This window comes from Phyllobates terribilis, unplaced genomic scaffold (genome assembly GCF_046119375.1).
Source record: "Phyllobates terribilis strain yellow unplaced genomic scaffold, ASM4611937v1 Scaffold_2__4_contigs__length_985480577, whole genome shotgun sequence".
In the NCBI taxonomy this organism is placed as follows: Eukaryota; Metazoa; Chordata; class Amphibia; order Anura; family Dendrobatidae; genus Phyllobates; species Phyllobates terribilis.
The window spans coordinates 153,178,008-153,199,964 of NW_027362762.1; the positions used below are offsets into that span (position 1 = coordinate 153,178,008).

A 21,957-nucleotide genomic window follows, 5' to 3' on the forward strand; every position below is an offset into this window, starting at 1 on the left:
AGCGTTATTCCTTGCTCTCATCTTTAATTCAAAATTAGTCTTAAAACAAAAGCTGCAGGAAGCAATGATCCCAGATTCCACCAAATTTGTAGTATTTATACCTGTTGTCGCAAAGAAACCAACTTAAATTGACAGTGCCTAGCCAGTCATCTGAGCCTAGATTATCAATGCTGTTGTCACTTTCCTCTCCTTGGTAGGTAAAAAAAAGGTAGACATAATACAGAGAAGGCGGAGAGGTGTCCATAATAAATATATAAATATAGATTTTCTCACCATTTATAAGAATATAAAGATTTATTATTAACTATATACATTTAATATCTCATAAATATATTATATACAAACAGCTTCATGTGCAAGAAAATAAAAACATCAAGTTCTGAGTTACCATATATTTCAACTGTTCTTTTTGGAAATAAATGTAAAATGAATGCAAATGTCTTCAAATACCATTGGATATTCTACTTTTTCTTTCCACATTATGATCTGTGCTTGAATTCATTCAGAAATACTTTAAATAAAAAAAACGTGTTTTTCGTAGCGACTCTCCAAACAAACAGTCTATCAGTGATGCCTGCAATTCAGATTTCAAATGTCCGTTCATAGAACAGTTCTTGGAAGCCTTATGTTCTTCTGAATTTATTAATGATTAAAAAGAGAACTCTTTTATATGCATCACAGAACTGTCGGTTCATGGCTGCGTATAGTATGGGATTGATGCAACTGTTTAACCATGTGAGGTTTGCCGCTATCATATGAATAACTTGAGGTGCAGCATTTTTGGCATCAAATATGTTGAGCAACAAAAAGGGGATATAGCTAACTACAAAGAAGAGAAAAACCACAAAGCACATGCGAGTGACTTTTTTGAAATCGGATCCAGAGTCTTTTGGTTGGGGCACTGTTGCAGGGGCTGATCTAACATAATCAGTAGAATTAGATGTCACTGTAGATTTGGAAGTCGTAACATGTTCGGAGATTATCTCACTGGAGGCCCCTGTGTCTACTCCACTGTCTTCCACCTCCTGATATTTACTATTTACACCAGAGTTAGCATTGGAAACATTTGCCTTTGTATGTTTGACATTGGTAAGTTTGTACTGGTCCAAAGCTTTGGAAGCAGATTTAACTTTGAGATGGATGAGCAAATAGAAGATTCCAACACAGCTTAGGCCCACCACGAAGTAAAAGCCCATCAGAATGGTGGTGTAAGGTCTCCCTCTTATACGATGGAAGCTACAAGTACAAACTTTAGGAACTAGCACATAGACTTTCCAAAGTGGTGCAAAGCTGGCAAAGCCTGCCACCCAGGTGCCCAGGAGAATGAGTGTTGCACCCGTCTTGGAAAAAATACGATCAAAGAGTTTATTGTTGGTGATGAGAATGTAACGACTGATGGCGATGAGGCATAAATTCATAATTGATACAGAATTGGACACAAACAACAGCATTCCGAATATTTGGCAGAAGCAGGCCCCACTTCTCCAATATAAGTGTAGATAGGAGTCTACAGAGAAGGGCTGTAGGAACGTGCAGTACAAGATGTCCGCCACAGTTAGATTGATGATGAGTAGGTTGAAACGAGTCTGCAGCTTTTTATCCAAAGCAAAGGCAATTACTGTTAACACGTTGCCGACTGTCCCCACCAAAGACACGATGATACCCCATGTCACTGCAAAGTAACGATAGTCCACAATAGATGGGTGATAGCAGGAGAAGGGATCCGAATTATTCATCCCAGAATCTGAGTGATTCATGGTGATGTATGGTCTCTTCTACTGTAGATCTTCTTTTTAATGGCTATATAAAAAAAATATAAAAAAAAATTCAAGTTACTTTAATGTTCATTATCACACCAACCTGCTTTAGGAAGAAATTAACATGCCTCTAAATTGAACCCCAATTTAGAGAAGGGGGTGGGGGATTCGATTGTAAAACATTTTTTTGCGATGAGCATTGACTACAGTTCGCCATAGGATTAGGGGGTGCAGGTGCATACTACAACCCCCTCTTATGCCTCCTCCTATATTGTTAGTTTCTTCATCCACTGTTGTATCTGTTATTGGGAAAGCTTGGTCCTTGGAATATAATTTCCCCAAAAACCTTGCACCAAGGCTTTCCAGGAAGAAATACAAATAACAGCAGCTGAAGATCATAACATAGGAACAGCCATTCGAGAGGGGTGGTGTAGTTTGCACTGGCCCAGGTCACCATTCACCGATACTTACAGGGATCAAAGCGGAGCAGTCATATCCTTGCCAGATTCAGCGCTATAATCACAATTATCAGTGAGTGATAAACACAGGTTTGGGCACAAGGGCGGTGGTGATGATTTTATCCAGTGAGCTGTTCTCACACTTGAATGAAGTGACCGCTGCAGCCCTGGTGCCCGGATATGTGCTCACGGCTCACCGGTAATTACTGTGATCCATGCAGTGCAGACGTTAATGCTCCTCTCTGATCACAGTAGCAGTGGCAGAGGGAAATTGTAGCACTAGGACCTATAGCTGAGAACTGGGCTTCACAAGAGGTGCAGTGCACAGTTCACAGCTGATGCAATTACAGTGTAGGAGACCGGAGAAAGTGGCTGAAGTAGTAAAAAGTAAGAAAAAATATATTACATTTTTTTTTTTTTTAACAGTCATAAATAAACATTTTTTACATAAATACAAAATATTAAAAATACAAAAGGTAAAAAAATAATAATTGTAAATCAATGAACAGGATACAGACCTCTCAAGAGCATTAAAGCTCCATCAGTCAGCTGATAAATAGGGGTGCTGGGAGTCAAACCTGCACCAATCTGATATTCATGGCCTATCTGAAGAAAGGCCATTAATGCCAAATTACCATAACCCCTCCCCCCTTTAACTTGTCTGTCCACCTCAACACATATAAGGTAGGTAGATGCAGAAAGGAGCACAAATTAGAAATTCATTCAGCATCTTAGAAAAAATGTAAATTCCATTTATTTTTATCCCCTCTAGTACACATTTAGTAGTAGAGTGATTACATACTGGAAACCGGACATATATTTATAGTGATGTCCTTAAGGTGTGGAATGCATTGCTGTTTTTTCTTGCAAGCTTTATTTGTGAGAAGGTGAATTTCCAGGTTTCCTGTACAGCCAGTTGAAGCCTGTATTATATTTCCCACAGGGTGAGGTAATACAGCACTGCACGCTGTCTAAAAATACAGAGAACAATAGTCATTAGGATTGTTGTAATAATTATGGGTCTTAATGTGTAATCTAAAATTAACTGTAATGAAGTCTTGGCTGCCAAAATGTGAGAGACAGATAAATAGGTAGTAAACTTAAGCAAAAATATTTGCAGGACCTTGGTCCAGTGCCCATATTGGTCATCTGTAGCCACAGGACCCGAGCACTTCGAATGACCTACTACATGGTAACATCCTTGGTATCTCTTCTGATTAGTAGGCCCAGAGCAACATCATGTGTGCATCACAACATGGCCACTGGACCAGAATCCTGTGAATCTTTTTGCTCAACAGATAAATAAACTGGCAGATAGATTTTTGTATTTCTAGTTGGTGGGGATTTTTGAAGGTTGGTCATCCCTACCGATCACTCATTGATGGCCTATTGAAAGGCCATTAAAGGGGTTGTCTGGCCGTGGGTGACGGCAGACTTACGAATCCTCACATTGTGCGATCTGCGTACTGTGAGGTTTATCTGGTGCTGAAAGTGGTGGGCGCGTGACCGCATTTATGCGATTTTCATACATGCGGTCATGTGCCAACTGGACGTGTGGCCTTGCTCAATGCAAGTGTATTGAACAGGGACAGAAATGTCTAGTTGGAATGTGGTGGGACAACCCCTTTAAAGTGCTTACATGAATAGCTACTTTTAGTCTTTCTATACAGAGTTTTTTGCAGTATTTCTTCTGACTCGTAAAAAAAATGCCATGAATTACTTTCTTTTTCAACTAATATAGAGAAGTCTGTGGAAAAAAATACATATCTGAAGCATGCTGTGATTGGTAAAAAAAGAACACTCTATTGAAAATTTCACTAATAAATAGAGATAATTAAATCGATTTTCACTATCCAGGTCCAGCTGCACTTTCAGTATTCCATGGCTTCCGAACGGGAGTCCTTTGAGCCTCCTCTTATTTGCTGGAATCCCCAATGCCTATTCTGAATTGTAGGTCCAGAGGCGACTGCATGTATGACCTACTTCTGAGCCTACTTATCAGAAGAGGTGCTGGGGATTTGGCAAAATGGAGGAGGTTCACAGAGCTCCCGTCTGGTGGCCATGGACTACTGATGTGGTTGCTTCTCAAAAAAAAGTGGCAAAATTGCCAGGTAGATGCTGCAGCTTGAAAAAGAAACCCACAGATTTAGTATTGATGTCCAACATATAGATAGCATGAATTATATGTAGACAAGACGGTCAGAAAATGCATCAAAGCTTTCACAGTGGTGCAAGTAGTTTAATAAATGTGGTGTATATTTTGTCACACGTCAGACTGTTTCCTTTTTATACTACTTTTTGAATGGTATTTTTTAAAGCCACTTATTTCACACATCAGTAGTAAATCTGGCACATTTTATGAGTCCTTTTCCCTCCTCTTCTAGGTACCTTGGAAAGAGTCAAGCGTGGCACTTTTTGGGTACTGCCAAGCAGTTCGGCGGCAATGTAGCCGTAAGTGCATGAAATAATTTATTGCATAAAATGATTTATTTATGCAGTTATGTGGATTTTTTCTGAAATAGCACATGATCAAATACTTTTCACCAAAGACCCCCCATGTCTAATTCAGATGCTAAATTCTCTAAAGACATTTGCCTAACTATGAAATTATCTGTGCTAAATAATTTGAAGTTTATTTTATACTTGCCGTATAATATAAATAAATCTATGTGTTATTGGCTAACGTGAAAAGAAACAATCCCACTCCGAGTCCAAGACCCCCATGATCAGCTTTTTGAAACCCCATTTTAACAGAATTTAGATCAGGGAAATAAACAGGGTCAGACACAGACAGCAGTGGGACCCCATGCAATAATAGTAAATGGGCTCCTTGCTTCTTAATAAGTCACACACAATCTTTAAGCTTCTTTAATAATACAATCTTACATATAAATCCCCTAAAAATAGTTTATTAGAGATGCATTAAAAATTAAATCTCCCAAAAACGAGAACACAGACAAAACACCAAATGGCCCTAGAGAGAGATAGATAAGGGCACTTATTTGATATGGCCCTATATGAAACCAGGCTTAAGGAAACAGTCAGGGTGGTCTGGCAGTGCTGACCTTACTGACTGCAGACTATGAGACACAAGATGTTATTTTGTTAAGAAGTCGGTCTTAATGTCTGAAAAATGCAGTACTCACCAGATGCAGTGTCACACTTCTGATGATCTGAATTTGTATGGCCAGGCTGTCTTTATATAATGCATTTTCTTAAAAGCCCCACCTTGCTCAATAATTTCCCATCAGCTCCGTACGAACGTTAGTTCTCGTTTTAACTTGCTGAGTCTAATGTTAACCCTTGCTTCTATGGACTATTTTGTGCTACTTGTTTTATCTGATGCAAGTTCCTATATAAATTTACCACAATGATTAGACTAAACTTTATTAGAAACAATTATTAAACTTAATTATTAGACTTAAAAAGTTAAGACAGTGATATCATCACCTACCACACTATGCTACCTCTGGGAGGTCATATATAATTTATATTATAATGATACAAATACAAACACATGATTGATTATGACTAAATGACAGAGTGCTGGGGTTATGGCGAGATCATATGTTGGCTAAACTCAACCTAGAAGAGTTACAGCAATGTAACTCCTTCATTTCCAAGAAGTGAATGAGGAGATCACAAATGATTTCCGCAGAAAACAACAGAATCCCTGAAATGCGATTGGAAGACTAATTTAGTTAAACGATGATGTTTGAAAGGGGTTCAATAGAACAAGATAACTCCTTGCTTTAAAGAATAAAACTAGGAGGAAAAAGACAGTGCAATAGGGTTTTATCCAGGGGAGATGAAGGTGTTTAAATAAGGTTATACTAACCTGATTTTGTTGTGTATAAACAACATTTCAATCACTTATAAATCCAGCTGCTGCAGGTCCAACGGGTCATCAGACCCGGAAAACACAGATAAGAAGAATTTGCGGATAATTTGCTCTGCTGGTATCCCATATAATAAATCCAACTCCAGACCGAAAGTACATGCGGCTTTTCTTTATCTAGTCAACGCGTTTCAAAGTACTACAGACTTCATCAGGACAAGAAAAAGCTGCTTTTCTTGTCTTGATGAAGACGTCTGTAGTACATTGAAATGTGTTGACTAAAGAAAAACCGCATGTACTTTCGGTCTGGAGTTGGATTTACTATATGAGATACCAGAAGCGCAGATTATCCGCAAATTCTTCTTATCTGTCCTTTCATTAAAGGACATAGAGACATTATAAGGGGAGTCACCCTCCACCCCCATTTAGACCCCATTAATTAGTCAGAGAAGAAAAATTGTAATGGCTCTCACTGTCTGTGTCCATTCCACACTCCTAGTTTCCACTATTGGGTTGAATCAAATGACTCACAGGGTTTCATGGGACAGCCCCATACTGCACAACTCATTGCTTTTTTGCCCATATCTAAAAAGGAATTGTTTGGTGTAAGCCACTACCAGAAGATGCCATCCCCTCCTATACATATATTACCTCTTGATGTCAGCCCGAGATCATCCTTCAACCCCTTCAACTTCATATATAGTCCTGAGCTTCCACCACAGGTTTTACAACCTTCTAAACTGAACCCTTTTTTTGTTTGGTCCACTTTAGCCCTCTGCCAATTCGCAATGGCTGTCCCCCTAATCTTAGCACTAGTCTGGCCGTATGCTTTACAGCAAGTTGCTAAACATTGCAGCCCAGGTGTATATGCTACTAGAACCCAGAAAGATGGAGGATTCTGCTAATCAACTACGTGGATAAAGTTGAAGCTTATTAAAAGTGAAGCACAAATCTAAAAATGTGCAAATAAACTTATTGTAATCATAAGTTTTTAAGACATTAATTGATTAAAAAATTGTATCTCTATTTCAGAAACCTCTTAAAAAGGCTTTACAGATTTATAAAATTGATGTTCTAGCCTTAAGATAGGCCATCTATAGCAAATCAGCGGGGGGGGGGGGTTGACTCTTGAGACCTCAGCATGGTTGAAGAGACCTCAATACTCCGGGCAGGTCTGTGTTCCTTTCATTGTTTGCAATACTCCAAAATGCTGTACATATAAAAGCAGCTATGCTGGGAATAACAGATTTTATCGTATTCGCTTGAAACGAGACAAAGCTGCCAATACCCAAAATGGCCACTGCTAAATACAGTAGTGCACGCTGATCAAAAAGCTATACAAGGAGTGCACGGTAACTTTTGCTGCAATACAGGTCACTTGGCCAAAGATCGCTATGTGTCATTGATACATGGCAGTGCTATACAACTGACTGTGGTTACATTGGGACCCCAAGGGTACTGTCACCATGATGAGCAAGTCACAAAAAAATCCAACAATGTCTAATTCTTTTGTTAATTGCTTGTTGTGGTTGTGGTACTCTTGGGGTCCCAAAGGGACCTGATTCACTTGTATTGCACTGCGATGTAGCAGTGACATATAGCGATCTTTGGCTGTGAAAAAAGTTTTTCTGCCAAAATTGCCATGTGGCCTTAGCCTAAACGAGATACGGAACTTGTAGGAGCTTTTTTGATACAGATGATCTGAATGGGTGCACAAATTGGGCCCTTACCAATTTATGGTCTAGATGTAGGATTGGTCATCAATTTTGTAGATCTAGAAAACCCCTTTCTTGAAGGATCTCATACGAGGATCGTGACGCAATGCTTAGACTGGCTGGCGGCTCTCCCGACCCGAGTGTTACAGCTGCATAGAAATACCTTCTGTCACGCTCGGGTCGGGAGAGCTACCGGCCAGTCCGGCATTCTGTTGGGATCATCCTCTGACTTATGTGGCCGTCTGACTCTTCCCGAAGGAAGATAAATGAAAATTAGTAATCGATGTGCAAGCTCATCATTACTGTCTGGTTGTGCAGAAGTAAAGGACTAGGAGACATAAAAATGTTTCCATTTAGAAATTAGGATTCTGAAAAAGCTGTCCGACAACCCGTGAGGGAGCCATAATGGCCGACATAAGACTTTTCATCCAACATTCCCTGATATAAATGCGCTGAACAGAATATAAATGTATAGGTGTTTTGTTAGTAGAAATATGGTTTGATTTTGGTCAAACCTGCACAACACATACGTGTAGCATACATCTACCCAGTAACACTGCTCAATCTTTACTTTTTATGGTCACTATATTACGGTATCTAATTTTAATAAAGTTTTGTAAGTACATTGTCACATTGTCAGTAAATATTTTCTGCATTTTAACACACTTTATATTTCCTGGATCGCTTGCCAATACCTGAAAGATGATCATGGGTGAAGATAAGTTGGCTCAAATCCAGGGGACATTCTTTGCTTTGCAGTCTATCATTATTAGTAGTTTTACAGCTTATTATGTGAAGGATTTTCAGTATTCACATTCCATTAAGGTTCGTAATAACACTTTGTAGAAGGCTTTTCATTTACCTGAGGTGACTCTCATTAATGTAATGAGCTATATTTAAGCCTAGCTTATAATTAAAGAAATCATCATCCGATATCATTTGTGAATTCTTGTTTTTAACCAGAGTTACAACTCCCCCAGGAATTGTCACCCAACTTTTCTGCAGTCCTGAATAGATGACTACAACACCTGCCAAGATATAGAAAAAAAAATAAGAGTGTCTGACTGTATCACTGGGCATATCAGAAGCCTGTAGAGGCTCCTGTAAGTGGCAGCTCTGTTAGTGGTCACCTACCTTTCCCAAGTTTTTAACAACAAAAGACTTTAAAGAGTATCTGTCACCAGATTTCCCATTACACATTGCATATATTATTAAATAAATCTTAGACCTGATGAGACTGGTGTACACACTTTGAAAATTCATGTCAGAATGGCTATAGAGATTCTTTCAATCTGGACTAGAGATAGACTCATCTAAATATCAGACTGGAAAATTTTCAACAAGGTTTATATAGCTGTTCTGACATGTATTTTCAAACTAAGTACACCAGCTTCAGCTGGTCTAACAGCTCTATTTAAAGGGAATCGGTCAGCAGGTTTTTGCTGTGTATCATTTATTGGACGCTTGGTGCAGTTTTGATAGAATGCCTGTTTTCTCAGTCATCGATGTAGCAGTTCTCACAATGCAGTTTCCTCTGTACACTGTAAATCATCAGCAAGCTGCCAATCAGTGGTAGGGATGGGGTTACACATATTAGCCTGACTACAGTCCATGTGAGAACTAGTCCTGTAGTGATAATCTCTTGCTGATAAAACACTGATTGCATTGAAACTACAGCACACAGCCTAACAAGTGACACATCCTTGGAATCAGGCTCTCTGCCCCTACATTGTGCAGCCCTCAGATTTAATAGCAAAAACCCGCTGACATATTCCCTTTTTTAACAGTTTGTATTGTTAAATCTATTGACAGATCCTCCTTAAAGGGAGTATTCCTATTTTCATCATTCATGACATATGCATATATTTTATTTAATTTTATATTGACCATAGTGACTAGACACCCATTTTCCAGATAGTTTAGGGTTAACATGTTTAAGATTGGATTGGTGACAGAGAATTTTTAGCGGATGTTCAGGTGATGTCTTAAGTTCGGCATACTATATACTTATGACTGATAGAGGAAAGCATGTTTCTCATGCTCTTATTTCTAGAAAGAGAAGAGCACACGTATGAATCAGTCAGTTATTCAGGTTAAAGTGGGGAAAGCCTTTCTAATGATCGCTATATCTTTATATTGTGCATTGTTAGTAATGTTCTTTAACAAGCCATTAATTAGATTTCTAAACAAACCCCATATTACTCTGTTCTATACTGCGACTCTATAGTAAAAAGAACAGTTCTTTTTACTATATCAGCCCGATTTCCTCTTTATCCCTTTCCCTTCAGTGACATTTAGGTTAGGGTTACACAATAACTTTACAACACTTCAGCCTTTACTTAACCTGCAATAACTGACCGAATGCAATATGGCAACATAAAAAGCCAAACCTGGAGATCAAGGACATCATTACAGCCCGGCAGTGCTTTAGAAATCGTTAAAAGAAACAATCACTGCTTGGTAAACTGGCAGTGCTCATCAGTATCCCTTTATTAGGATAAAAGGGGTTAATTATTCAAAGTGGTTGACTATATATTTTTTTCCCCATACAATTGCATTAGATGCGGAAAATCCACAAGTAAAAAAAACACATCTGTTTTATTTAAAATGCAATAAAAAACACATGTAATCCGCACACGACTATATTAATAGGGTTTAGTCAAAGCCAAGTACCAGGAAGTATAAAAAAAAGCAGTTTTATTTAAAACACGACACACCAAAAATATACAAAAAAAATAGGAGCAGAAATGTTGCGGAATATCTGCCACATCAAAAAATCATAAAAAAACTCATCATGCAAACATAGCCTAAGGCTATATGCCCATGATGCAGAAATGCTGCATATTTTTTCCGCTTCTCCCTGGCAGGAAAAACGCATGCGGATTTTACATGCGTTTTTCCTGCCAGGTAGAAGCGTTTTTGCATGCGGGTTATCAAGCGCTTTTCCAAGCGATTTTAGCATCACTTGGAAAGTGCTTGACAACTTGTTCACACTATATAAATCCAAGCAACCGGCATGGATTTATAGTAGTGTGACCAAGTTAGTTAAAAAAAAAAAGAATAAGACTGGTAAAAAAAAAAAGATTATACTTACCTTCCGATGTCCCTCGGTGTTTTCTCCGTTACGTCCGGTCTGTGTTGTATGGCTCACGGTGGTGAGAAAGGACCTGCCATGACGTCATATAGTCATGTGACAGGTCACGCAACCGCTGACGTCAGCGGTCACGTGACCTGTCACATGACTATATGACGTCATGGCAGGTCCTGTCTCACTACTGCGAGTCATACAACACAGACCGGACGTAACGGAGAAAACACCGGGGGACATCGGAAGGTAAGTATAATCTTTATTTTTATTTTAAATTCTTTTTTTTTTTTTAACAGGTTCTATGGTACCCAAGTCTGGATGAGAGTCTCCTCTTCTCCAGACACGGGTACCATCCGCACATTGAATCGCATAATAACCGCTTGTGCACATGTGCTCATACGGATATTACGCGATTCAATGCAAGTCAATGGTGGCAATTACGCTGCGTGTCCGCAAAATTAATGGACATGCTGCGTATTTTTCTGCAATGATAATCCGCAGTGGAAATTTCCACAGCTTGCGCACAGCACATGCGGATTATCATTGGGGACCATGGGACACCTATTACCAAGGGTTTCTTAAGCGTTTTCGCTGTGGAAATTCCGTGGCAAAAACTCTTGAAAAACGCATAGTGGGCACGCAGCCTAAGGGTGTATTCACACGACATGTTTTTTTTAGGCAAATTAATTAGCTAACTAAACGCTCAAAAGCATAATCATATATATTTCTATATAAAAAAAACACTTGCTGATCATACGTTGAGGCTTTTGAGCTTCGTTTAACCGCTTCAGGTTTCCAAAAGTTGCCAAGTGGTTAAAAAAAAGTGACCTGACTGTTTTTCTGATATTTTCCACTCTGAGCACAATCTTTACAATACAAATCAATGGGAAGTCTCAAAAGATGCCCTGGAATCTTTTTTAGCGTTTTCCTAACATTTTTGTAAACCTTTAAAAAGATGACTGGTAAACACCAGTTAAAAAGATGCCACAAAAATGCAGTAAAAACAGACAACCCAGCAGTAAAAACATCAAAAAGTGCTCAGGAAACAACAAAAAATTGATAAAAAAAAGATGCTTCAGGAAAAATACACCAGATATTCTGTAAATGTGTTCCTTTTGAGAAAAAGGCAAGAAAAATTCACTGCACACTCTTAATTCAGGTGATGCAAAGTTTTAATATCCGTGAAAGCAGACGTATGCAAAAAGGTGCTGGGATATGTGCGACAAAGTTACATGACGTTTCGACCCTTCCAGGGTCTTTTTCACAATGTCGTTGGTTCCTGAAAAATAAGGTTACCCATGCAAATGGAAGGAAGTCACAAATTCAGAGTTATGTAGGTAGGGCGCTGTGCTGTCTGGGCTCCACATGGCGCTCCCGCACCTACGTGTGCTCTTTCTGGAAATGATAAAGACCATGAAAGGGTCAAAATGTAGCTTTGTCACACATCTCCCAGCACCTTTTTGCATATGTCTGCTTTCACAGATAATAAAACTTTACATCACCTTAATAAAAAGTATGCGGTGAATTTCTCTTGCCTTGGTCGAGGGGTCATGTACCCCGTTCTACCAGCACCTCGAAGAACGACAGAGTGCACGCCAACTCCCCAAATGACATGATGTGCAGATACTCAGTCTGATCTGATCAACTCTCTATTCTGGGGTAGGACAACTGCACTTTTAGGTTAGTTGGGGGTCGTTTCTCTTGTAATGTATAAACACATCTCATATAAGATGCTGTGTTTTCGACGCAGCAAAAATACACAGCATCAAAAACTCACGGGCACACAGCCTAAGGCCCCGTTCACGAATCAGTGTTTCCAGTATGTGTGATGGACAATTTTCATATGTACTGGAGACACACATAATGCACCCATTAGAATCTATACTTCTGTTATACTTTTATACTACCGCTGATTGTTCCACTCCTGATTTTGACTTACAAATACTGACCAAACACTGAATGTGTGAATTTGGCCTAATTCTCAGTGAATTTATTGGTGTTCATAAGCTTAAAAATTCTTACCATAGGTAGAAACAGGCTGCCCTACTTCCGAATAATGCTAAAAGTATGGCGTTGACATGATCCTGTTATACTGTATATTGCCTCCCCAATAATAGTGCCATACAGTCCTGCAATGCTTTAAAGAGATTCAATATTGCTATCTAGGCCATCTACGTAGCTACATTAAATGGTATGGCCATTTTATCTTTATTTTACCAAATGTCTTGGGGACATAACTTGTGGCACTTTCTAATACACTGTACTAATACCGGAGCCTCAGTCTGCCCTTATTCACACAGAGGTCAACTTTGACACATGGTAAGGTTTTTAATATTACACAGAGTAGGTTCTTTCCCGAGCGGGTCCACCTTGTTGCGGTGGGATAGCTTTCATAAGATTTTTGATCAAAACCAGTGTTACTAAGAACCCTATTTAATTTAAATGCACTTTCTTTTTATTTATTTACAGCAGGGTTTATGTTCATTTTGCTTCTTGTAGGTTTTTCTGATTCATGACCATTGTGACACATACATTTATGTGCTGCATGTATAACAACTTAAACCAAGCTCAAATTTTGTGTTTTTTTCACTGTACTAATAGTATATTTTATCTTCCTTTGTGAAGTGTCTCCTGCTTGTTACTGCCGCCTTCCTCAAAGATGGAGATCAGCACTGAACCTATAGCCAAAAAACTGAAGTTACAGCTCAGCCGTCCATGATAGTCAGGTGAAACAGAATGACAGGGGGAGAACGGTATCATTGTGGTATCTCATGTGTCTGATGAGTGGGAGATTTGTTTTACTTTGTTTCCTTTTTCTTATTTCAGTTTTACTTAGCGGCTTATATTTGATGTCACTGTCTGTAGTAAGTCTTTTACTAATTATGTGACTATTTTTAAATTTACTCACAATAAAAGATTAAAATCAGAAGTTTGGACTTTTGCCTTCCATCCCAAAAGATAGTCTGTCACTGAATCTTATCTCAAGAAATGCTTGGACTATTCCACACCTGGGTTAGAAAGATTGTATCACATATTCAGCCTTTACACAACCATTAACATCAAACCCAGACACTAAATCCATAACAACTACTGTTACACCAAGCCCCCAAACATTTCGCAATGTAAACTATGTCCCGTCATAATATACTGTTCTGCAGTACCAGGCAGCAGCCACTACAAAATGAATGGAGCTATGCAACTTCATTCAGGCGGTACAAGCTATAGTGGTATTGGATGTAAACTCATTGATCTTTGTTGGCGTCGGGTGTCTTACCCCCCCATCAATCTGAAATTGATGACCTTTTATCAGCATAGGCCATCAATATATTCTGACCGGACTACCCCTTTGCATGTAACATTTCCAGTAGGAGTTATTATTTCACTTTTGTTCTACTGACATCAGCATGGTCTTCGAATTCGTAAGCTAAAGTTGGCCATTAATATGAGATTTTTGTTGGTCATCCCAAAATCTATGTTGACTAGTAGACAAATCTCTTTTGTTTGCCCTAAAATGAAAAGGATCAGACATAATTTAACTGTATAAACCTATTCCTCGGGCTAAGCGTCTCTCACCATAGAAATAACAAGCCTTTTGATCGACAAGACAAATGTTTATGGTGTGTTCCACCTTGTTTTAAAACAAAACTTTTTTCCTTTAATACTAAACATTTGAAGCCGGGTTTATGAAGGTGTTTTTGCCAGAATTCTGGCATTTTCACCATAGTTTTGCCCAATTCTGCCAAAGTGGGTGGAGTTGGCATGGGGAAAGGCTTAACACACCTGACAAATTCATCAAATTTGTGACTGGAGTAACATTTCTAGAAGAGGCGCACGCCAGTTGTAAAATGTGCATAATTTCTTAAGTGGGTTGGGCTGAAACTATCGGCCATTTAAATTGGCACTGTCTGGTCCAAAAAACAGACACGACCAGTGCATGCTGCACTGTATGGTCCTTGTGGCCATCTTTGGGATATCAGCAGAAATGGTGTCTTCCGAATATTTTTCTGCACTCGGGAACAGATAAGTGGTCATTCAAATACGTGTCTGTCTTCACTTTAGTTTATAGGGACAGTGAAACACTTTTTCATCAACTCACATAAACCAGAGTGGAGAATCTCATGCAAGCATTATCTCTTCCTTTCTGAACTGTGAGCATAAGAAATGGTGACTCCCCATTCTCTAATAGGTGGAAGTCCTGGAAGTGAAATATTTTGTATATTTATAGAATATATTTTGATATGAAATAAAGGAATACTTATATTTGACATTTAAGTTTAATAATTGTAGCCCTTAGGTTTGGTTCAGTCTGATAAAGAGGCCCTCTAACCAGAAAAGGTTGTGCATCCCTGATTTAAATAAAGTATTGTGTCCTATTATTTTGTCAGAAAAGTGACTGCATAGGCATCCTTGTGGGGAACTTTCACAACTTTCACTCTTCCTTATTGGGATTTCCACACTGTCATCAGTTTGCCAGTACTTACAAACAGCAATCTATAGCTTTAGGTGTTGCTTGTTTGTATTACTGGAAGGCAGGAAATAAGGAAGCAAAATGTCTTCTGAAAGTGCAAAATTTAAGATTTTTGAAAACTTTTACATTTTTACAATTTAGGCCACGGTTTACTATTTGCTTTTTTTAAGTGACTTTTATTTTTGTCTTTTGGCATTTGTTGCTCCAAATTCTTCAAAATGATGCATGGTGGTAGATGAATATTGCGCAAAATGAAAGGATGTTCCCTTTTTTGTGCCTTTTACTTTTTTGTACTTTTCTAATACAAAAAGTTGCATGAACTTTTAAAATGTCACATGTTAAGTTTCAACTAAGTAATATACTAAATAACATTAGGCAAATTTGGTACTGGAGTACAATTGTGCAAAAATTTCCACAAGTCCCAGACCATGAATTAGGCTAAAACTTCTGGATAAAGTAAACTATGGTCACTTTATTAAAAAAATAAAAAAACAGACCAAACCAAGTAAAGTTTGCTTAAATAAAGGCAGAAAAAAAATGAATAAGCTGCAAACATGAAAGACATTATTAGGCTGTGTGCTCACGATGTGCTTTTTTAAGCGTTTCCGCAGCGGCAAAAACGCTGCAGAAACGCTTAAAAAACGCATGGTAGAAGGCCGGCCATGTTCCCCAATGATAATCTGTATGTGCTGTGCACATGCTGCGGAAATTTCCGCTGCGGATTATCATTGCGGAAAAAAACGCAGCACTACCAATTATTTTGCGGAAGTGCTGCGTTTTCGCCGCCATTGACTTGCATTAGAACGCATGGATTCCGCATCACTGTATATGTAGATGCGCAATCCACGTGTTCCAATGTGCGTATGGTACCCAGGTCTAGAGAAGAGGAGAGTCTCCTCCGGACTCGGGTACCATAGAAACTGTGAAAAAAAGAATAAAATAAAAAATAAATATGATACTTACCTTCTAGCGGCCCCCGCTGCGCTCGTCATCCCATGCCGGCAAATCGAAATGGACTGAAGGACCTGCGCTGACGTCATAGTCATGTGACGGGTCACGCGATGTTGACGTTGGCAGGTCCTTCAGTGTACCACGATCTGGCGGCAGTCAGCACCGAGTGAAGCAAGACTGCGGGGGCCATTGGAAGGTAAGTATAGATTTATTTTTTATTTTTAAACATTCTTTCGGTCACAGTATATAAATCCATGCCGGTTGCATGGATTTATACAGTGTGACCAAGTTGACAAGCACTTTCCAAGTGATGCTAAAATCGCTTGGAAAGCGCTTGTCAACCCGCATGCGGAAATGCATGTGAAGAACGCTTCACATCCACTTGTCCCTGGCAGGAAGAACGCATGTACAATCCGAATGTACAATCCGCATGCGTTTTTTTTTCTGCCAGGGAGATGCAGAAACACTCAGGAAAAATCCGGAGCATTTCTGCATCGTGGGCACATAGCCTTAGAATCATTTTTACACCAGAGAACAGGCGTGAAAACAATGATGAATTGCTCTTATTAATATTATTATCTGTATTTATAGAAACATTCTCATTCTAAACCTAATGATGCTGTACGTTTTCCATATAATTTATTGATGGAGAAACAGCCATTGAAACTCTGTATTTTTTCCGTAATGTGACACAGAACTGATTATTTAAAACTCAAATCACTAATCTAATCTCACTAATCTGGCTATTTCCTGCGATTTCTGGCTTCCAACTACTTTATGCTTCAGTATTCCTATGAGGCCATGTTCACACATTCAATATTTGGTCAGTATTTTCCATTAGCCAAAACCAGGAGGAACATTCAGAAGAAAAGTATAATACAAATACGTCACCAGTTCTGCATAGTTGGCTTACAAATACTGATGTAAAATACTGATCAAATACTGAACATGTGAATGTGGCCTTAGATACGAAATACTTTGAGCGATCTTTGCTCCTGACTTTCAATATTGTACAACTATTGTCTAACAGCTGTGACACTTGCAGCTGCGGCGACAGTAAAAGAAATGCCGAGCATGCCAAAATACTCGGCGAGCACCCGAGCATGCTCGCCGAAAGGGTTAATGAGACATACTCGATCAACTGTAATTAGGATACAAAATTAAAGAAGATTATCAGATTAGAGACCAATAAACTGTTTTGCAATCTTACTTATTCGGTAAGAAGCAGCGGTAACAGTTATAACAATTATTATGCAAAGCACTGAACATTTACAATAGATATAAGGGTCTCTATCCGGTCACTTGGTTCTATGGTGTGTCACAGCCAGATCATTATCCATCAGAAAAGTAGATAAAAGAGGCTTGATTATTTTGTGATTCATAGATTTTCAAAGTGTGTGGTAGGCTATGGAAGATGAGATGGAAATAGGCGAGACAGTAAATTGTGATTACCTCAAGTAAAACATGGAGAAACTCCCAACACCATGATACACTCAGTATGGGCGTACTTGCAATAATTGTTTTCTTTGTGGTTTTGTCACACTTTTTTCCTGTGATTTTCATAATGACGGCAAAACTGCTAGGTACAATTTTGCCACAACTAAAACATTTTTGGCAAAAAAATGCATCAATAAATATAGGGCAAATTCAAGGCAAAAACCTCAACATGACCGTGACATATGAATAGTCCCTAAGTATTTACGATTAAATCTCATGCACATAGCTATATTACAAGTTTGTCCGCCAGTATAATATGGCACCCATAGAAATCAATCGCCTAAGGCCACGGCCCCACTATCCGTGTTCGGTCAGTATTTTTTCTCAGGAGTGGGAGACAAAACCAGGAGTGGGTGATAAATGCAGAATTGGTGACTTGTTTCTATTATACCTTTTCTCTGATTGTTCCTCACCTGGTTTTGGCTCCCACTCCTGAGAAAAAATACTGACTGAATACTGACCAAATACTGAGAGTGGGGCCATGGCCTTATATTACATATGGCATGTGTTAGGTGGGAGTCCTATTACAGACTTTGCACCTGTGTCCAGAAGCTTCAGATTATGACTTTGGTGTATTTTACACCAATCATTTAGGGCACTAAGGGCTTGATTCATCATTTTTTTTAAAGTCACTTTACTTTTTTTTGGCTTGTGGCATTCATTGACTTTTTTTAAATCAAATTCTTAAAACTAGCACAAGTGGTTCATAAATTTTGTGCAAAATCAAAAGAGCTCTATCATTGCTTTCAACCTGCTTTGTGAATTTCAGAAAGTTGCACGTTTTGCTAAATTGCACAAAATTTGTACAAAAGTTTCTGGCGTCCATAAAATCATTCCAGGGGGATTGAAAGAAATTTGCACAAAAACGTTGCAACTTTTTAGAAAGCTGACAACCAGGCTGAAAGCTTTTTACAAAACTAAACCTGTGCACAGCTGAAATATAGACAACTAGACATACAGTAGTTGTATCCAATCTAGATAATCATCTGTGAGCTGTGGAGCCCCTGATACATTTAGGAAACATTGCAACTTGTTTCACACATTGGGTTTTTTGGTTGGTGTGTTAGCTTTTATTTTTACAATTAAATCACAGTCCCATTACAATCAAAGGGACTTTTCAAGTATCCTCTTTTTTTGCAGACGGATTGTCAGCCAAAAAGAACACAGAGACATGCCCCACTTGCTGATCAAACTCGCCATATTTTACAGTTTAATAAGTGAAAAAAGCTAAGAACATTTTTTCTTTATAACACAAAAATGGATACAAAAGAAGTGTAAAAACAGAATGAAAAATGGATCGAGCACATTGAAAAAAAAAAAAAAAAAAAAACACGCCGGAACAGAGAGATGAAAACAAACAAGTTTTCATTTACTGACAGCAAGCAACGATCTAGAAAATGGTGAATTAAAACACAGAGATCTACAAATGCGAGCGGACAAAGGTAACTGTGCACGAGTATCTGTGCTTTATTTGCCACATGAATTATAAAGGCACACGCCCTGTTGATGCATGTGGCACTGGGTGAAAACAAGTGGCAGAGGTTGTTGTGGAAAGGAGAAATGTACTGTACTGTTTGGCACAAGTGCTGAGGAGTCACATGCAGGGTACTATTCTTATTAGGGCTCGCTTACACTGCCGTATATTCTCTCATGTGAGAGAATCAGGCCAATTATGATAATGACACTCAATTCAAACTGTCAGAGTCTGATCCAAGTGTCTGTCTCATGCGAAGAACAGTGCACTATCACAGCACAGGTGCGGAGGAGACAGAGAAAGTCATTTCTCCATTGCCAGCGTCTGCGGTAATAGTACTGCACTCGGATGACATCCAATTGCAGTTCAATGTTTCACACACACCTATAGACTTGTATGGGTGCATTTAAGCTGATTCTGGGATGCACTCACAGGATGGGAATCAGCATGAGTAAATAATCACAGATCTGCACTGCCCCATAGTATAACATTAGGCCGAGTGCTATCTGATAAAACATCGGATAGTACTCGGCCGTGTTATACGGCAGTGTGAGTGAACCCTTAGTTGGGTCCGTGTATGGAACTATTTAGGCATCATGCGGTGTCCATGCATCTTGGTACTATGTGTGCTGCATGTGTCAGTTCAGGTGCAAGAAGTTACAGAAAGCTAAAACACCCCCCATTAATATATTTTCACTATATATTATTATGTACAGAATATATTAGAAGGTAATTAAACAGTAGCAGAAAAGTTGCAGAGGACAAAACTCTAAAATGTATGTTCTTATTGTTTCTAAACTTTCCTGTCACCAATTACTTTAGGGTTCATTCAGATGTCTGATTTTTGCGTATGAGTGCTATCCGGTATTTTCACGGATAGCACTTGTGCCTGTGATAGTGTATGGGGCAATTCACATGTTTGATTTTAGCGGACCGCGTAGTCCGCATAAAATCATGGAGACATGTCCAATTTTGATCTGAGGGTCGGATCATAATCAGCAATGCAAGTCTACGGGTCCATGAAAAAAAGTCGTACTGCACTCGAATGACATCCGAGAAACGTTATTTTTTTTCACTCCACATATGAGCAAAACAAATTACACTGGGACCACACTCCGATCAGACTCTGAACGCACCCTGATCAGAATAATTGGTCTCGTTTTTTGTTTATTTGCAAAACCGGACGTCTAAATGAGCCCTTATCATGATAGTCATCAGCTGTCCAATCATTAACAGATAATTAATTGCCACTTCTATGGTGAGATTTGCAGAACATATACAACTATTTAGGTTATGTTCGCAAAGAGTTTTTTCTATGTAGATTTTTGCAGTGGATCCACTTCAAAAGCCATATAATAGAACTCAGTGTGAACATACACCTAATGCTCCATGGTGACATTGTAAGTGCTAAGTTGCGATTTGATTTCATCCAATGTGCAAGCCAAGATGGCAATAGTTCTAAGTTGGGGGATATAATATGTCTTATTTGATTAATACAAGCACAATATTAAAGACGTGTGACATCACATGTATAAACTTGATGTCACGCAATGCCATACAATCACATTACATACAATTTCACAATGCGTCTTCCCAAGTGCACACTTGTGTAATTATTGGGATCAGTAAGTCTCAGTAGAGTCCCCGGTCTAAGTAGTAGGGTCTTTTTCTTCCCCTTGTAATTTGGGTATTCTTTAATTAATATAAGTGGTAATAAAAAACTAAAATAATTAAACATATCTCTATTTTCCGCTGCAGACTCTATAGACACCGTATACATCCCTACAAGACTCACCTCCCAGCAGCTGGATAGCAGACAGCCGAGTCCCAGCGCTCTCTGTCCTGCTGCTCTTCTTCTGCCTTCCCTCAAGACAGTGGGAGGAAATACTTCCAATACCTCAGTGTAATGGGCAGGTACACAATCTGGAAAGGAGACAAACTATGTTGCAACATTATTAACCCATTCAGTTTCAGGAAGTGATGGTATGGAAGGCTCACCTTATACAACAGGGCGTGTAGTGCCGTCTTATCTGACTCACATCTTGGGAAATTCAAGGAGCTTATTTTGAAGTTTTCAGACAGGAAGGTGAAGTACTGCACTTATGACGTATGGCATAACTCAGCCTCGTCTGACTGTAAAGGAGTTTCTGGCTAAGGGGCAGATAGAGGTTATGGAAGGGGTTGAGGAGGGAATGGTAATGGGGAAATTCCTGATTACCGGTCTTTTCTCCTGGCTCAGGTTTGTGTCACTTTTACATACAACACATATTTTGCATATTTGGCTTTGTATAGGTTTGACTGCTCTTATACATTCTAAGACTATGTTCCCACGATGAGCTTTTGGATGAGTTTTTGATATTGCAGAAAATCTGCACCTTTTATTTAAATTAGGTTACTTGCAATTTTTCATTGCGTTTTTGACACATTATTTTGTCTCATGTTTTATATAAAGCTGCTTTGTTTTTGATATTTCCTGGTATTTGGCTTTAACAAAACTTTCTTGATTCAGTCATGTGCAGATTACCTGCATTTTTGGTGTGTTTCTGTCCTGGAAATTAACTAAAAAGGTATGTGAATTTTTTACCTGCTTTTCCGCACCTAATGCAAGTCTATTGGAAAAATGTGCATATAAAACTCAGCGCACCCGCAAGAGAAATTGACACATTACAGATTTGAAATGCACCGCAGGTCAGTAAAAAAAAATGCACAGT

The 21,957-nt window shown here is 38.9% G+C and overlaps 1 protein-coding gene across 4 annotated transcripts; it reads right to left on the bottom strand.

Moving 5' to 3' along the window:
• Window positions 1-491: 491 nt before the first annotated feature.
• On the bottom strand, window positions 492-21,185 carry GPR84 (G protein-coupled receptor 84). 4 transcript variants are annotated; one of them, XM_073670026.1, is made up of 3 exons: window positions 21,042-21,185; window positions 3,018-3,186; window positions 492-1,800 (listed from the first exon to the last, which is right to left on the bottom strand). In XM_073670026.1, exon 3 carries the CDS (start codon window positions 1,755-1,757, stop codon window positions 624-626), a length of 1,134 nt encoding a protein of 377 aa, XP_073526127.1. In that variant the 5' UTR covers window positions 1,758-1,800; window positions 3,018-3,186; window positions 21,042-21,185; the 3' UTR covers window positions 492-623. The 4 variants fall into 4 exon arrangements, with proteins under 4 accessions (XP_073526127.1, XP_073526132.1, XP_073526126.1 ...); XM_073670031.1 differs by lacking the exon at window positions 21,042-21,185 and adding an exon at window positions 5,362-5,400; XM_073670025.1 differs by lacking the exon at window positions 3,018-3,186 and having other exon boundaries at window positions 21,042-21,170.
• Between the last annotated feature and the right edge of the window lie 772 nt (window positions 21,186-21,957).

Excerpts from the sequence above, each read along its gene's own strand:
- GPR84 (XM_073670026.1), bottom strand. The coding sequence starts at position 1,757 with ATGAATCACTCAGATTCTGGGATGAATAATTCGGATCCCTTCTCCTGC.